This window comes from Passer montanus, unplaced genomic scaffold (genome assembly GCF_014805655.1).
Source record: "Passer montanus isolate IOZ18808 unplaced genomic scaffold, ASM1480565v1 scaffold52, whole genome shotgun sequence".
Lineage (NCBI taxonomy): Eukaryota > Metazoa > Chordata > Aves > Passeriformes > Passeridae > Passer > Passer montanus.
The window spans coordinates 300,510-318,598 of record NW_024370152.1 but is presented as its reverse complement, the minus strand read 5'-3'; the positions used below and the strand labels follow the sequence as shown (position 1 = coordinate 318,598).

Genomic DNA, 18,089 nt, shown 5'->3' with positions numbered 1-18,089 from the left:
CAGGAAATACTTCTTTACTCTGAGGGTGACTGAGCACTGGCACAGGTTGCCTAGGGAGATGGTAGAGTCTGCCTTCCTGGAGATACTCAAAAGCTGGTTGGACATAGTCCTCAACACCCAGGCTTTGTTTGTTTTCCCTTTTTGGAAACGTGACTTTGGCTTGTGAAACTGGTCTGCAGTTTTCTTGAGTGGTGTTTTGGGTTTCAGGGGGCCCTGCTTGACCAGATGACCTCCCTTCCAACCTTATCCAGTCTGTGAGCCCATGATTTGACATTTTCTATTCTTAATCAATATTGAAATCCACTTTCAATAAAGCATTGTTTAAAAATTTCAGCCTCTGCTAAAATCCAACAGAACCTCAGCCTCAATTGGAAATTACTATTCCCATCTATAATATACAATCATACCAATTCATGTGAAAAAGAGGTAATATACAACAGAAATCCCTACAAGTTCCTGTGTGTTTAGTCTACAGTGAGTCTAGTTTGGGAAACAGAACATGAATTGCTGAACCTCTTCTAAATATAAAAGGCTCAGGCACTATTATGCAGGCCTGTGCATAAGCAGTTTAGAGTAAAGAAGGCCTTAAAAAACTCTTTAAAAATGAGAATTAAAAAAAAAAAATCTCTTTAAAAAAACCTCTAACTTTTAAGCAGTGATATATACTTATATTCAGGCTTAAAGGCTTGAAGCCTTTCAGGTGTATGTAGAAGGTTTAATTAGTACAATTTCTGCAGCTGGACCACACATAGAGAGACACTCAAGCCCAAGTTTCAATGCATTAATTCCATGGATAAATCAGGGAACTTTTTGTCATCTTTTACTGAAATGTTTTTGCATTTTCTACAACTAATGTTTTTGAATTTTCTACAAAATTCACGTATCCCTAATAAATTCATATTTGAGGGCCTTAAGACCTATTTTTTTGAAACAAAGAACACTCTAAGCCTTCACTAACACGTTTTTATTTTTATGTTTGAAATTTGAAAGCACAAGAGCCCAACACTCTCAATGACTAACCTAAAATCCCCTAATTTTACAATAGAAACATTATAATTTGGTAGCCACGGTCATACATGAAATTAATTAATGTTCATATTCATATAAATATATTAACATAAGAACAACACAAAAGAGCCAGGTTCCTTTTGGTTGAAGTCTCAAACTAGACATATGAAATACTAATTTTACTGCTTTGTGAATTCTACAATCAAAAAACATTATTAGAAAGTGTTGTGTCTACTGAATGAAAAAAAGAATCAGAAATGCATCTATTCCATTCCAATGTTAATGCAAATAAAGCTTTATAAAGATTTAGTATTAGTTTATAAAAGGGCACATGGTTACTTGTAATATGTCTCTATTCTACTCCTTAGCAATAAACAACACAGAACCGAAGCATCAGAAAGGACAAATGCTACGATCTGCAGAAAATAGTTATTATGTTTCCTATCTACTTTAACAACCAAACTTAAAAATGAAGAAGTCTGACTCCGAGCAAAACATGTATCATTAGACTACTTCATTTAACAAGCATACTGAATAAAATAGAAGCAGTTTATGGAAGCTTTCAAGTGTCCTGGACTCCAGAGTGTCTCATAGTGCCTGAAAACTTCATTGGAAGTACACTTTCAGATTAGGAGTAAGTTGATCACTTTTTGAAATGGTGGACACTACTTGAACCTTTATGAAAACTGCAAGCAACCATTTGACTAGGCTCTGTGATTTCATGAAGAACAACTGAAGACAGGGTATCTCTATATTCTGCAGTGCAGGGCCTAAAATTTAGTTATTATTTAAAATTTAAATAACAATATTCCCCTAAAACCACTGACAACTTGATGTACATGTCAAACAATAAAAAAATTTCAGCACCTAAACTTGGGATCTAGCTATTTCTTCCAGGCACACAGGCAGGAGAGGGGGTATTCTGTTTTGTTTTTTTTTTAAAGTGACCAGCACAAAACAACCACAACAAACAACAACAAAACCTTGACACATCTCAGGATTAGTATAATTGCAGACTGAAGTACAAGACAAAGATCCCAGAAGCAGCACCACTGGACACACCACAGAAGCACATGATTCAACAAAATTCAACACAGACTTTATCCTGCACCACTTTAAATTTTATTTTGTGCTGGTGTAGTTGAACTGCCTACTGATCCCCCAAAAGCTGAGTTAAATCAAGCTTTGTAACATGGCTATCTTTATAATATATGGTGTAGTCTAAATTATGGAAGCACTCTACAACTGCTTAAAGAGAACTGTTTTCAAAGCATTCTGGCTTTCCTGAGCTGTGGAAACTCAACATATGATGAAGAATTAACTAAAAGTGACAACAGGTTTTCTGAACTGCACTAAGTGATACCAGCAATAGAAGTCCTGGACTATGTGACAACATGGAAAGTTTTCTAAGTAAATGCTGATGCACTCTGCAGATAATGTTACTGGAAATAATTTGCTGGTGTCATTAAATTACCCTTAACTTGATTAACTTAGGCTTAAAGAAAATACCACAATATGCCGCTATTCCAATAATGGAATATGATTGCTAAAGTGCGACTTTTCAACAAAATGTACTACAGAATAAAGATCAAGAATGTCAATGCAGTGTGAAAGAGAATGCATAGAAAGCAACAGAAAACAGCACTTCTAAGCACAAAAAACAATACTTACTACCCCAAATGGCACCTCCTGGTGTAATGGATCATGGGCTAGGAATTGAAGAGGAGCTGAGGGAGGCAACGTTGGTGGATGGGCTGAGGGAGGGTATGTAAAACCTCCTACAGGAAGATGTTCTCCAAGCAATTCTACATCATTTTCTATCCTTTGAAGTGGCTACAAAAAAAACAGATATAGTATTTGTTGCAATAAGAGATGACAGTTTTTCCCCAATAAAGCGCTGCAGTCCCAGCTGTATATTCTCTGCTGCTGTGATCAACTTATAGTAACTCGGTGAGCAATTCCTAGGTCATTAACACTACCCAAGAAAGCAAAGACAACACTACACATTTGATATAAATTCACCTTTTCCAGCTAGCCATGCTTATAGACCAGGAATTTATGCGATCTAGCAAATATAGGAGTGGCTGTAATTTCCTGTATCTTGCATTTTTCAGGACATATATTTGTTCTCCTTCTTGCCAGGCTGCTCTCACTGTATAACTATGCGAGAGAAAAAAATAAATAACCATAGACAAGAACTGAAATTGTGCCACAAAAATTGAAAAGTGGAGGGGAATCATGGTGGTTCCAGTAGATGAAACTGATAATGATATCCAGAAAGCAAGCAGATGCTTTCCCAGAAGGGTCATGCAAGCAGTCCTAACAAGCAGTTCTGGGGTTTCAGAAGCATGGGATTTCAGGTTGGTTTTGTTGCTAGTCAAATCTATTACATTAGTTAGGTTCAAAAGTGCCCAAGAAACAAGCAGGAATTCTCACTGTTTCACAAATACACCATTCTGTTATTGACAGTGAATTCCACAATTTCAAGATTCAGCTAAGAAAGCCACCTTGTAGAATCAAAGGAATATACTACTTTCCTGTTCTATATAACAAGACATTTTCACACCACTGTGATGCAAGCTTTTTGGCAGAGCTGAAAGCAGACATGCCAGCCTAGTTAAAAAACTATGTAAGCAACTCAAGGTAAAACCTGAGTCCATAAATTTTTTAAAGCTAAGTCTCGCAAAGATTTCTATCACAAAGAAACACTTTGTCAGGATGATGGAAACTGTTCTCCCATCACTGTAATGAAGTGATTACAATCCTATCCACACCAGAGACATGGCATGAAGGAGTTTCAGCAGTGTTTGCAGTAATAAAGCTATATCCTATTTCTATGTTACTGAAATATCTGCATCTTCTACTCACCAGGACAAACAAATGGATAAGTACTCAGATAACCACACAGAAAGAATGGTGGGCCAGAACTGTAAACCTGATTTCCCCCTAAATCGAAAACAGGGTCACATTTTCCCATGTTTGCATAGTCCGTTTCACTAAGCCAAATCTGCTTAAGCAATATCAGTAACTTTCATAACTGTAAAGAAAGTGTCCTAGGAAAAGGACTGGTTATTTAAAAATTAATCAAGAAGTGGTACAGAAGAAATATGTAATAAAAGCAACACTCATGTGCTTTTTTCTCTGTGATACCTACTATGCTTACACAAACTCCTCTGGATTCCATTCTGCTTCCTGGGAAAGAAATACCTGATGGTGAAGGAAATACCCATCTTTCTGAGAGAAGTAAAAGCATATGGACAAACAGCACAGGCAATGACGAAATCAGTGAAACACTGAACTTCAGAAGTATTTTTTCATCTTCATTCTAAGCGGTTACAATTTGAAAGAAAATCCTCGTTTCCTCAACCAGGTATCAGAACTATGTGCCCATCCAGCCCACCAGTTCTACTGAGATGAAGCATTACTTACCGACCGTGACTGTTGTGCTTGGAAAGGAACAAATTGTCCTGGAGGAGGTAAGTGAGGAGGGTGGTGTGTAGAGATATGAGGAGGATGCAAAAGAAATGGGTCACTAGAAATGAGGGGTGGAAATGCTGCATATGGTACAGGTAGATGCTGAACTGAGCACGCCTGAAGCATCTGAAATAAAATGAAAACAATACATTTTTGTAGCAAAAACATTCCCTACACAATGTTCCATATTCTATGTATTTATTATGGAGAGATACAATTGTAACAGAACAGTTCTTTAGCCTTGTTGAAAAAGCCCCCAAAATACACATAAATAACTCATTCAAATATCCAAGGAACAGTGATTACTACAGAACACACTCTAGGAATTAACATAGCATGACATCTCCTAGGGGCTCATGATGTCACCAGGAGACTGGATTTTCAATACTCCAGGACTAGACAGGCTCATAAGTGATGAACAGATACAGTTATTCTAGTTAATTTTATTTTTCCCACATATTATCATCAAAACAACATGCCAAAGCAATCATCTTGCAAGCACTATAAGCTCTAGATGCAGGTGAGGGACTCAGCTGTCAGACTGTGCCTAAAGACCTCTGTTACCTCATGTACTATGAATAATTTATACAGTCTGATTTGTTTTGTACTTTTGGGTGAGTCCTATGCTCCAAAAGCAGCTCCCTAGTAACAGATACTACAGGAAATAGCACTTTTTCTCTCCTCCTTTAAATACCTGACAAAAAAGCAACTTTGGGCATTAATGTTTGAACAATAAAATGATGAAAGCACTGCAGGGGAAAAGAAATGTACTTTCTGGCACTGCTGAGTTTTACTTCCATCTTTATATATGGAGGACAAAGGAAACTGCGATCTCTTTTTTGCTGTGCTTTGATCTGTTTTGAGAATGTCAGGCATTTCTTTTACACTTTTAACAATTACAAGAACATTTAATTAAGATATTCATTATCAAATATTGAAAAGAAAGATTACCCACTTTTGATCACTTTTTTCTTATTAGTAATGTCACTCAGCATGCATTTACATATTGACTGACTGTTCTTTTCCCTCAGTTACTACACCATTTTTCTAAAAAACAAATATAATAAACAAGTGTTTCCATGGTTATAATACATTTTTATTGTATTTTACTATATTGAAAACTCTGAAATAGCTGAAGACAAATTTGCAGAGTCTTCTTCAAAGCTTGAGATTCTTTGAAACACTGAAATAGGATTTTACGTGGTAAAGATTATCATAGCTCCTATATATGTTTGGAAATGTTTGATTTGTGCTATGCCCATGTCACTTTTTAGTTAGAGCAAATGATGCACCACTAACTTACAAGCAGAAAGAAATTAAAATTATCTGTTTATTCATTCAAGCTTTAAAAAAAGTTCTTCACTTTAGAAATATCATACCTGGATTGGAAGGCACCTTAAAGATCATTTTGTTCCAAACCCCCTGCCATGGGGAGGGACACCTTTCACTAGACCAGGTTGCTCAGAGCTTCATCCTACCTGGCCTTGAACACTTTCATGGAAGTGGCATCCATATCTTTTCTGGGCAACCTGTTCCAGTGCCTCACCATTCTCACAGTAAAGAATTTTTTTCCCATTACCTAATTTAAACCTACCCTTTTTCAGTTAAAGCCATTTCCCATCTTGTTCTGTCACTACATGCCCTTGTAAAAAGCCTCAGTCCGCCATTCTTGTAGGCTCCCTTCCAAGTACTGGAATTACGGTACCCCAAAGCCTTCTCTTTTCCAGGCTGAACAATCCAAACTCTCTTGGCCTTTCATCACAGGAGAGGTGCCTCATCTCTCTGATCATGTTGATGCCCCTCCTCTGGACTCACTCCAACAGGTCCATGCCCTTCCTGTGCTGGGACACACCCAGAGGTGGGTGCAGGGTTCCAGGTGGGCTCTCAGCAGAGCAGAGCAGAGGGGCAGAATCCCCTCCCTCCCCTGCTGCCCATGCTGCTTTGGATGCAGCCCAGGACACGTTTGGCTTTCTGGGCTGGGAGTGCCCATGGCTGGGTCATGTCCAGCCTCTCACCCACCAGCATCCCAAGTCCTTCTCACAGGGCTGTTTTCCATCTGTTCATCCCCAGCCTGTGCTGTTACAACCCAAGTGCAGCACTTTGTGTTTGGTCTTGCTACAGTTCATGAGATTTCACATGGGCCAATTTCTCAAGCTTGTCCATGTCCCTCTGGATGCCATCTTGGTCTTTGAAGAACTTTTAAAATTGATGAAGGTATCTAATAAATGGCATTTGTTTACTTCATAGTTATGCATGCAGTGAGACAGACAAGTATTGTGAAAACAACAAAAGGAAACTGGGAAGTTCATAGATGAAGCTGGTGAGCAAGATGACACACTGGAGGGCACGTGCTACCTTGAGATATATTTTTATAGGCTGGAGAAATTGGCCAACAAAAACTATTTAAAGTTCAAAGACAAATGTGAAGTCTGGCACTGGAAAAGAGTAACTCCATGGATCAGGACTCTCTGAGATGACTAATTGGTTGCAGTCAGATTTGCAGGGAAAAAAGGGAGGTTGTGGTGGACACGAACAGAATACCCGTAGTGTACTCAGCGAAAAAGGCCTATGGCATGCATGGCTAAGAAAGCAACTGGTGAAACTAGTGAAGTGATTCTGCTCCTCCATTCAGAAACTGTGACATTTATCTCAATTCCTGGGCCCAGTTTTGGGTGTGCCAGTGCCAAACACACACAATGACAACATGATGACCAGGTCTTGATGAAAGTCACGATGACCAGTGACTTGGAGAGAACTCCATAAAAGAGGTGGCAGAACTAGACTCGTTCTTCTTTTAAAAGAGAAAAGTAAGCAAACACCTTACCCCTGTGTCTAACTACTTCCTGAGAGTGGACAGGAAGAATCCAAGACCTCCTCAAGAAGCAAAGTGAAAGAGCACCAAGACCAATGGGACCAAGATGCAACAATGAAAACTCAACCAGATATACAGAGGGAATTCTTCATCACAAGGACAGTCAAATGCTGAAGCAGAAACTTAGAGGCATTATGAAATCTCCATACTTGGAAGTTGGTACTATATCAGGTGACCACCAGACAACCTCCAGAGTCCCCTCTTAACTTAAAACTATTCCTCAATTTTATGCTTTAACAGAAGAAAGCATAAAGTCTGTCTGCTGATACTACAGAAACCTAACTGTTTATATTCATTTGCACTGGATCTATTCTCCCAACACACTTGATTAACTGTTGTACATTCAAAACAAAAACCAGAACTTTACTCCTATATGTATTAAAAGGACAACTGCATTGCTGAATTACAAAACCTTTTATGAATTGCAAAGATAATATACCTATTCAAAGCATAGGGTAAAATTACTAGTATGCATTGGATGGATTTACCTAAGCCCCAGTACAGTTTCAGATGTTTCTCAGGACATGTTGTTTCTTAGGACATGTTGCTTTTTTCCTTTCTGAATTACTATGTAAGTATTGTTCCAGTCTCTGAGTAGTATTCTGAGATTGCCTTGTTCCACTATTACCAGCACTAAACAGAAGAAAAAGCCGGTCTCTCATGCTGCCTCAGGGATACACACCAGATTAGATAACAGATTTTTATCAATTTGACAGATAAGGAATTGATTCTCACAAATACTCCAGACTTGCCAGCATCATGCTGCAGACCTTGTTGCCTCTCATGGGGATAAATGATACCTGGGCATGATAAATGCAAATTACCCTTACTCTTCAATGGGCAGCCTAAAAAAATAGATGGGTCATATCAAGGATTTTGTTTCAGTACCACACAGGCTTATTCATGTCACAGAAAGCACCACAGGAAAAGCAAAGTTACATACTGCTGGCAGAGACCAACATTATACCAACATCAGAAGTGTTCACTAGATGCTGTATATAGTACTGTGTAAGACCTTTTAGACTTGTACTAGAAAAACAGATTGAAGCTGGTGTTGTTAGAGAGACCTACTTACTGGGGGAGGCACACTGCAAACTGGAAGGTGCTGGCCACTGAAAACCACTGAGCACCCTGGGACCTGCTGAGTGCTGCAGGCTGGAATGTGCTGGCCTGTGCAAAGTGGTATCCCATGTGGAGCCACAGTTGTCACTGTGTATGAAACAGGAACTGTGCCCTGATGAATCTGCAGCAAAAGGAAAAGAAAATGTATTTAATAACTTACAGTAAAGTCTTAACACTCTTACACAGCACAGTAAGATAACAAGCTTTTATTTACAGATCAGAATACATTCAAAAAGGAAGTGTAACAGGAGGTGTATGGTTGTAATTTCTGTTCATTGAAATGTTTTAATCAATGGAATGCTATTTATTGATCAGAATTTCTGGGCAAGAAGGATCTCTCAGCTTAACATGTTAAAAGTTCAGTGGTACCATAGACACCCAGAAGAACGTCAGACTATTAAGTCTGCCTACTCTTCCTTCTCTCCCCAGGTTAATTATGAAATTAAACTTATGAAATAAGAAGGTGGTAGCTCCCACATAAAAAGCTAATCTACAAGCAGCTCAATAATTTTTTCAGTTCTGAAGGGACTGAGTCAGTATTAATTCAAGAGACTTGTATCTTTAAACAACAAAACAGTTTTCCAGATTTTCTTTCTTCCTAAGAGACCACTCTCTTGATTAACTTTCAGGCCAGCATTTAAGCTAAACTCCTAACTTAAGTAACAGAACAGCTAACTAGAAAGCTGAAAAGGGAAAGTTAACATGACTAAGAGGCAGCAGACCCTAACTGTCCAGATTCATATTAAGAAACCACGTAACTCAATTTTCTAACTAGTGGCAATCTGTAAAATTTAATCATCAAACCAACATCCAAACGTATTCTGCATCTAGAAACCACATTGGATATTTGTTTGCTTGAAATTTTGTTGTTGGTTTTGTTGGATTTTTTTACCACTGAACGATCTTTTAACTGAACAATCTATTTTCATGCTCTAATAAAACTGAAAAGGCTTAAGAGTCAGGCAGCACAGATTAATTGACAGTAATTATTTCAAAGCTCTCTCCTCCTTCATGATCAGCCAAAACAGAACCTTCTTATTTAAAACAGAACAAGAACAGCTCTTCACAAAGGTGAGATTGAGCAAAAAGAGCTAAACTACCAAACTGGTAATGTACAGCCAGACAAAGAAATCAAAATAGAACACAGATTGCTGAACACAGGTTAAATCTCAAACATCAATAATGACAGAAACCAGGCTCAGGAAAGACACTGAACTTGAACCAGTTCTGGCTCTGCCACAAAAAGCTGGGCGTAAGTGCAATGCTATATGTGATCCTGGAATGTTTGTTCCTCATAATAATAATAATAAAAAAAAGACTTCTCAAAATGTTCATGCCCCTGAATTGGAAAGCAGCACCATGAAGACCTCAGTCAATCTGGAAATACATCTGATCACAGATGGTGTTTGGCAGTGGAATGGAAAACTGTTCAGCCAGACTTGTCATGAGCTTACAACATAAAGCAAGAGTATAATTGGATCTTCTTTTACAGGTCCTCAGTTAGAGAATTCTATACATAGTGCTGTCACAGAGAGGAATTATTTATTTTCTGGACCAACTGAAATATAATTTTTTCATATAATTTAAGGAGGAGTTGATTAGGCTTGGAGGGTTCATTTAGTTATACAACAAAACTATTTTGAGTTCTGCTGCTATGTAGACAACCAACTATAGGCATTGTGAATTCTACGTCTAAATAATACATTTTAACTATTTAATGACTCCTAAGCTAAGGTGAAGCATTTAATGTGAAATAGAATACATAATTAGTAAGTGTCATAGCACATCTTTCTTGCAAGAAACTAATTACAAAAGCAAAATAAAAGGTTCAAGACAGACATAGAGAAATATGCCAATTCATGTACTGACAAATTTTTAAGGGTGAATTGTTAAGTATCAATCTTCTTTATTAAAAGTGTGAACTTTTTATGTTTTTTTTTCACTGCCTACTACAATGCTTCATACGCATAATATTCAATAAAAACCATCACTCTGTAAGAAGTCAAATAGAAATTAGTGCTTTGTGACTTTCACTGTCAACCATGAGATGAGATTATTTGGTGAGGAGAGGGATCTTGAAGATGGTGGGAAAAACCCCCAAAACTAAACAGCACCTCTTGAACAGACTTCTGATTGTGCTCTAAAAATTTTACCTGATCATGAATGTCAACCATCACTGCATTCTGCTGTGGTGGGTGAGCAGCTGGGTGCAACATACGAGGAGATACATTCGGTGGGCGAAAGGCTCGAGGCTCTTCTATTGCTTGCTGCTGTCCATAGGAGAGATGGTGATAGTTTTCATCCTGGCTAATGGAATTATGTCTAGACAAACGATCTCTCCTTGTTCTCTGACGTCGAACAGGAGGACTGAAAATGCATTTAAAAAATCAGAAGTTATATAAATGACATAAATCCTTCTTAATAACTAAAACCTCAAGAGAATCAAATATCAAGGATTTTTTTTAACTGGAAAATTTTACTGGAACAAGTTAAAGTTTTTACTGACAGAACTGCAAGAATCTTTGTAAATTATACTTTTTTCAGTAAGGAAATGCTTAACAGAGCATAACTTAATAGTGTTAGGGAAACCAAGCGGAGAACTCCTATGTAAATATTACCTTGTTAAAAAAATGACACTTGGATTGCCACAGTAATGCTCAAAAGTCAAAACCGAAATCTTCACAATATCCCAATGCCTTTATTCTATCTAGGTAAAAATCCTTCATTAAATGATCAAGATTTCCCGAGGGTCTTTGTTTCAACCACACACAGAATGATTGCTTGCTTAGTGACAGCAGACAAAACAGTAGACTTCTCTGAAACAAATTGATTTTTCAGCTCTCACGTGTTCACTACGTAACTGAGTGCATTCTAAAATTCTCTCCAGGAGGTCCCAGGAAATTATGATTGTGGTATTGTCTCTTTTCCAGAGTGGAGAACTTCTGTAGACAGACTTAGATCACTGCTCACTTGCTTGAGCAACTGATCTACAGGTGTAGGATTTGATTATGCATTCCTATATAATTGTGTGCAAGTTCTGAGTAGAGCTGCAATTACTTTGAGACAAAACTTCTAGAAATCAGAGACCACTGGCTCAGGTTCAGCACTCAGAAAATGATGCACACAGATGTGATAAACTCACTATGAGAAGTTTTGAACAAGTCACTTCTCATTTATTTGGAAGGGGAAAGCACTGAAGCACAAAATGATCTTGCAGTACTTTTGGCACATTCCTTCCAATCTCCACAACACACACAAGTTACAGGTTCCAGAAGCAATAACATATTAAAGCTACATGGGGTGAAATGGTTTCCTATTTATGAAACAGGCTAAAGGACCTAAACTGCAGAGAAGCGACAACAAGAATCTGTGATCATTACTAGAACACGTAGTCTCCAACTGCATGGAACAGAACTTCTGCTATTACCAAATCAAAATCATATAAAGCTGCAACCTTGTTGGCAAATCCCAGATGCTTCTCAGGCTGAGTCCAACTTTTGTGCTGCACGAAAAAGACATACTCAGGTAAAGTGAGACCACATCACCAGCTACACAGATGCAACCGTGAGCATATGATACAATGTCTCAAGCCACTATTTTTCTACCCTACCTCAGGGATATTTTTGACACTATTGCCTCTCTTAGAACTGTAACAACTGGTAATTCTCAACAGGTCAGACTGAAGGCATAAGGCCAGGCAAAGAAAAACCCAAAAGAATGTAAATATGCATAGCTACCTTCATTTTTATAAACTACCATTGTAGAACATACAAGCTGTGTTTTCTTCTAACCACTGAGAACCTAAATTTTAGTTCTGTTTTTACTAATGTATTTTATATCCAGTTTTCTTTCCTGAAGTTCTTGCTGCATTCTGTATTATTAACATTATTAATAATAATATGATACAACTGCTACATTCTTGTTAGGTAAAATTGGCATATATAATTTCTAATCATAGAACCAGTAACGCAGAAGATGTTTTACTGTTTGGAGTACTCAGTTGTTTTAAATTTGCTATTTTCTGCTATGAAACAGAAAAGGTCTGAATATTTTAACATAAAAATACCTGTGTGAGGATTTTTCTTTGGAAAAGCTCCAAAAATAGAGGAAAGTTACAACAGACAGCACCAGTGCTTCAGAAGAACAGGAATTCTCTTAACTGCTACCAGCACTTAGACAAGGTGGCTTCTTAGACAAGGTAATTCTCATAAAACTAGTCTTGCCTCTGGCTTGGTTAAAAGGCCTGGTTTCACTTTTCCATGAACCCAGAATTATGAAAAAGCAATAAAGGCTAGGAAAACTTCTGGAGTGTCTTTTAAAATTAATGAAAAAGTATCATTCTCTGCAAAAAAAGCAAAGCTGGATTTTTTTCTGTGCAGAATTATAAACATACTATCTTTTCAGTCAGCAAAATTCAGAACATCTGGATACATAGCTTTATTAGCTTCTGAATTATTGGAAATTACTTCAGAATAATTGTCAAGACAATCATAAACTATTATTAAACTTTAGTAATGAACTTGTGCTTGAAGTCTTTAAAAACAGCCACAAAAAAATCCTCTGTTGCTACATGCACAGTATAAATATGGTAAATGCCTGGTTACAACAAAGAGACAGGATGAAAATGGTGAAAAAATTGCAGGAATTCCTACCCTCAGGTAAGAACAGCCATCAAAAGGTATCCATAACTGCAGAGTTAGTATGTGCAGATCTTAGTATTTCTAACAAGGGTGATTTCTTTGCAGTAAGACATTCTTGAATCCCTTTAGTTCAGAATTACATTCAAGACAAGGAGGAAAGGAAGCACAGATGAAAGGTAAGGCACAGCAATGGTACAGACCCCCCATTTCACAATGACTGATAAATTGGAATGGCCTTCTCTGTTTCACACAGGCATGCATTATGTTTTTACATTCATAATTTATCTGTACTATACATAAGTATCTAGACAAAAATAATCTTTCTGCAAATTCACACCAGAAGGCTGTATTTATTAATGCAGTACTTGTTTGCTTACAACAAATCAGAATAAAAAACTACAACAAACTGAGGCGCTCTTGTGTTAGGCACAGTACAAAATCAGTGATACCAAGAGGAAAGGTCAAAATAATAAGGCGGGTAATGAAAAAAAAAACAACAAACAAACCAGGTAATAAAAATACCCAAGACAGACTGTCCTCACCAAAAGGAGTCCATTGGTAGGATGATGGAGTTAACGCTGATGATACTAGGGCAGTGATGTCCACACTACACACACTTCAAAGGTTTTGCCTGCACTTGCCCTAGCCTGTTTCCTTGAGCTCAATGACCATTTTCAGCTGGAGCTCACCTTTCATCTTAATTTAACCTGAAAACCTGATGAACTCTGAAACCATTCTGCAATGAGAAGTGAAAACAAAGCAGGGAAAACAAAAAAATTGCTTCAAAAGCATAGGCATAACCTCACCTAAAGCATTAACAGCAAGTGCACTCACAATGATATTAAGGACTCAAGCTTTTGATCTATGAGAATGGCTATTAGTTCTGGTAAGACTCCAGAGCACTCTTAAGACTCAGAAAGACTCCTGCAAAACAAGAAACATGTATGTATTGTTCTCCCTAAAAATCCTGGTTCTAGAAGAAACTAGGTGCAATGCTGTTGTGGAACTGACAAGGAGCTAGCTCAAATGCAACACTGCACCCAAGCTAAAAAATGCCTTGACTCAAGTGCAGGGAAACAAAGTACTGACACATTCAGGTGTCTCTGATGAGAGCAAAAACTTGTGTTATTAGCCAGCAAGCAACCTGTCTCCAGAAAGAGTAATGTTTGTGTTCATAAAGCTGCAGCCATCCTAACAGTTCCTGTCAGACTGCAGATGGCTTTGCAATGAGGTGTCTCCCTCTTTGCAAGTGGCTTACTTGCAAAAAGGCACAGGCTACTACTTCATTAGCACTTGACGGCATCTGAAGGGCAAGACACTTGTCCCATGCACATGCAGCCCTTACACATTTCCATTCTTATCCTCCATCCCACAGTATATCCAAACTGTATAAATTCTGCTGTCCAGCATTTAGCTAGATAGCTAGCCAGATAGTTAGAACTCTGCAGATGTTAATGAACACTGCAAAGAAATTTACGTAAGCTGACTGGACACCAAACAAAAATGACTGAATGCACACAATCTAGGCATCTCAGTTCGAAATATTTCAGGTCAAGATAATTTTGCCAGCCAAATGCTCCTAACAGAGCATTCTTGTACCAAACTATATGAAAGGTCTGATCTGTCTTCACAACACCCTTTTTAAGTTCACTACTTAACCTCTTTCCTAAGAGCAATAAGCTGCAATGAGAGCTGCATATTTTACATGCCACTGACTGAAGGCTTTCAAATTCATGAAGTTGAAGCAAAGATACAAAACTAACATGCTCTAAGCTCTCTTGTTTCAAAACTACTGGCTGATCATTGTTGACAAATTTGATTTGTGGAATCTGAAGAAAACTAGCTAAATAGATCTTAAGCCTAAATTTCTTATTAATGAAAAAGGACAGACACTCAGACACTTTTTTTTTTTAGTTCAAACCAAGCTAAAACATTTCTTAGAAGCAGAGACTGCGTATTTTAACTTGCATAAGATGACTCAGTATTATCAAGGCAGAATGTGAGGCAATGAAAGCTTATGTTTTGGATAATTTGTTTAACTAGAATAGCAATAAAAATCTGTGAGTTCATGTTTTCCTAGACTATCATCCATCCAGGCCCCAGTTCCAATTTCTCTCTTCCATGACCACTGGAACTTATTCCACAATCTCTGCTTTGAGTTTAGCCACAAGCTAAAACTAACATTAAAATCTAATTACTACTACATGTGAATCACCTACCTCAGCAAACATTTGATACTATGCCAACTTTCTCATCTCCCCAGTTCCTGTCTCTCATAGTTATTCTGATTGGTTTTAAGTACAAAAAAAATTGTGACTGTAATGAAAATGAAGGTATTACGTGAGTAATTCTTAACACCTTTAAAAGTACCCTGATGAGAAAGATTTTTCCTTGCACTTTTCTACATGCTTTTTACCTCAGTGCAAAGTAATAGAGAATTAAGTTCATAATAAAACATGTTTGGAACACGCTTTTCCTCAAGCTGACTTGTCACATAAATTACAAGATGATGCACAAGCCTGAAATACTCCCAGTAGCCTTTTAGTCACAACTGCATTATCTTACAGCTCAAAAGAAATGTTAACAAGTTTACCATGCATAATCTAGTCAGTGCTACCCAAAATACACCTTCCTTGAGCTAAAATCAAAAAGAATAAGAACTTGTGTCCCAAGCTACACAACTTGCTTACCTCCTCCTGTTTCGTGCAGGTGTGTTGCATCGTTCCCCTGAGAAGTGGTGTTGGTTGGGTCGAGCCAAAGGAGGCTGCCTATTTGATGTCATCTCCCATGGTCGCATTGGTGGTGATGGGGCTGGTGATGCTGTGGTGTAGTCGAAGACAGAATGGGAAAGGCGTTGTCGTTTGGGACTAGGACTGTCTTCGCTCTATACCAGTGCAAAGAAAACAAAAACAAAACCAACCTCCAGATAAGTGAATTGAAATCCATACTTCAGTATTGCTTTGCACCTAGCATTAAGAGTGACTCATTGAAGACTGAAGACACTATGAAATTTAGCACCTGCAAGTATTCACTTTTATATTTTGTTTATAAACACAGATATTTTATTATTCCGTAGCCCCTAGAAAAAATTACTACTTAAATTATATTTTAGCAGCACTAAAATATTAAATTCCAACATCCATGCAAAATCAAAACTCTATCAGAAAAGAGTAAAATGAAGAAAATATGGCATTACCTATTTTACATTCCTCCTGCCATAGCACTTACAGGCTACAGAAGCATGGGAAGATGTACAAACACAGTCTTCACAGCAATGGAATCAGTACTAGTCAGTAAGCAGCTGGTACATAGAGCTTGCTCTCTGCATTGGACCCCCTTCCTATCAGGTCTGCACCTAGCTAATCAGACATTTGCTCTGTACTGCAGCCAATTTTAATTCTGCTAACTCAACACAGAGATGCTTCATCCTTCTAGTTATTCATGTAATCATAACCATTCATACACATAACCTGAAAAAAAAACAAACATCAATCCCCAGTTAAAACTTAAACTTCATTAAAACTCCACAAGGCCTACACAGTGCCTGAAATTTCCAGCACTAATGATATGAAGGTCATTCACCTCCAAGCAATGTTTTCCCAGCTGGCCATGAACACAACTTTCACTGAATGTCCATGGTATCGAATACAGCTGTTGCTCTTCTTCAGAATGAATTCGTGATAGTAATGCCTATGAAGCCAGCAGAAAATGCAATAAACATCCCTCCCCTCCACCCCACTATTCTGCCAAAATTAAAACACACCATTCTGTTAATAGACATGACAACTGAAAATACAGAAAACTACACATCATACTTCAGAGATCAGCAACTGAACAAAAAACTAAAACCATATGAACTACCACTAGAGTTATCCTTGAGTCCAAGCATCACAAGAACTTCTCTGACAGAATTCCTAGTGCAAGCAAACTTGTAGTATTTAGCTGCCCTCCAGCTTGTCCACCACTTCCGTTTCAGGCCACCACCACACTATTTCAATTACATTTGCATGTAATTGCAGATAGCTGAAGCAGAGAAAACAACTTGTCTGCAACAGCTTTGTGTTCCAGAACTGTCTCCTCCCCATAGAGTGTCAGAGGTCTCACTTCAGACTTAATTGTAGACTGGACTCTGGACCTCTCCTGGCTCTTAGCTTTACAGGGGCATTTTATTTTCTGAACTGTATTTAGTTGCTTCTTGGTAGGTTTCCATCAACATATAGTTTGTACGCCAGCATTCTTTGCAGTGCAAGGACACTCCTCTTAAGAATGAAAAGTTTCGTCCAGGTGTTCAAGAGACAAAAGGTATTTTTCCTCTCTTTGATTTGAGGCCATTCTTTACAAAATTTTATACCTTTTCAGTCTCTTGTCCTCAAATACTTTAACACAGGTTGTGGTTTTCCCCTACTGTATCTTACCTAAAGCAGTCAGCTTCCTTAGAGAACCAGCCTGATAATGCATGCATCTGCTTGTTGCTCAATCTCTTCTGAACTCCTTAACTAACTGCACTTTAATTTTTTAGATAAAAATAGGTCAAAAGGCAGGTATGCACCTGATGGTTTATGACAGTACATGTCCAGGTAAAGGGTGACTCTTCCAGAAGGTTATTAGTCCTGAGAAGCTCAGCACCAAAAAAAAAGAAAGAAAAAAACACCAAACTGGAAGAGATACCCAGTTAAGTGCCTTGAGAGCACAGCTTCTGTGAAAACATGTATTTTATCAGACTTCAGAGAACTCACAAAGGACAAATCTTAAAGGAACTATGCTACAAGAGTGAGAGAAGGATGATTTGTGGCCTAACTTTTTACACCATGATGACTAAGCTTATTCGAAGAGGAAGATGGCTAATAAAAGTTCTGGTAAATTAGGTATGCTGGGATTTTGTAAGTTCAAAAGAAAATGTAAAATGGAGGAAGAAAAAAAGTGGATTTAGTGAAGCTAGCACAAAACAAAACCTTGAAAGAATACAATAACCA

The 18,089-nt window shown here is 37.9% G+C and overlaps 1 protein-coding gene across 6 annotated transcripts in view; it reads right to left on the bottom strand.

Moving 5' to 3' along the window:
• Positions 1 to 18,089, bottom strand: part of RNF38 (ring finger protein 38) — a 107,339-nt gene that overhangs the window by 12,608 nt on the left and 76,642 nt on the right. For all 6 annotated transcript variants that reach the window (XM_039724081.1, XM_039724087.1, XM_039724082.1 and 3 more), the window contains 5 exons: positions 15,807 to 16,000; positions 10,630 to 10,843; positions 8,430 to 8,597; positions 4,438 to 4,608; positions 2,680 to 2,841 (listed from right to left, as the gene is read on the bottom strand). In XM_039724081.1, coding sequence (XP_039580015.1) covers positions 2,680 to 2,841; positions 4,438 to 4,608; positions 8,430 to 8,597; positions 10,630 to 10,843; positions 15,807 to 16,000 — 909 coding nt within the window. The remainder of the gene's footprint in view (positions 1 to 2,679; positions 2,842 to 4,437; positions 4,609 to 8,429; positions 8,598 to 10,629; positions 10,844 to 15,806; positions 16,001 to 18,089) is intronic.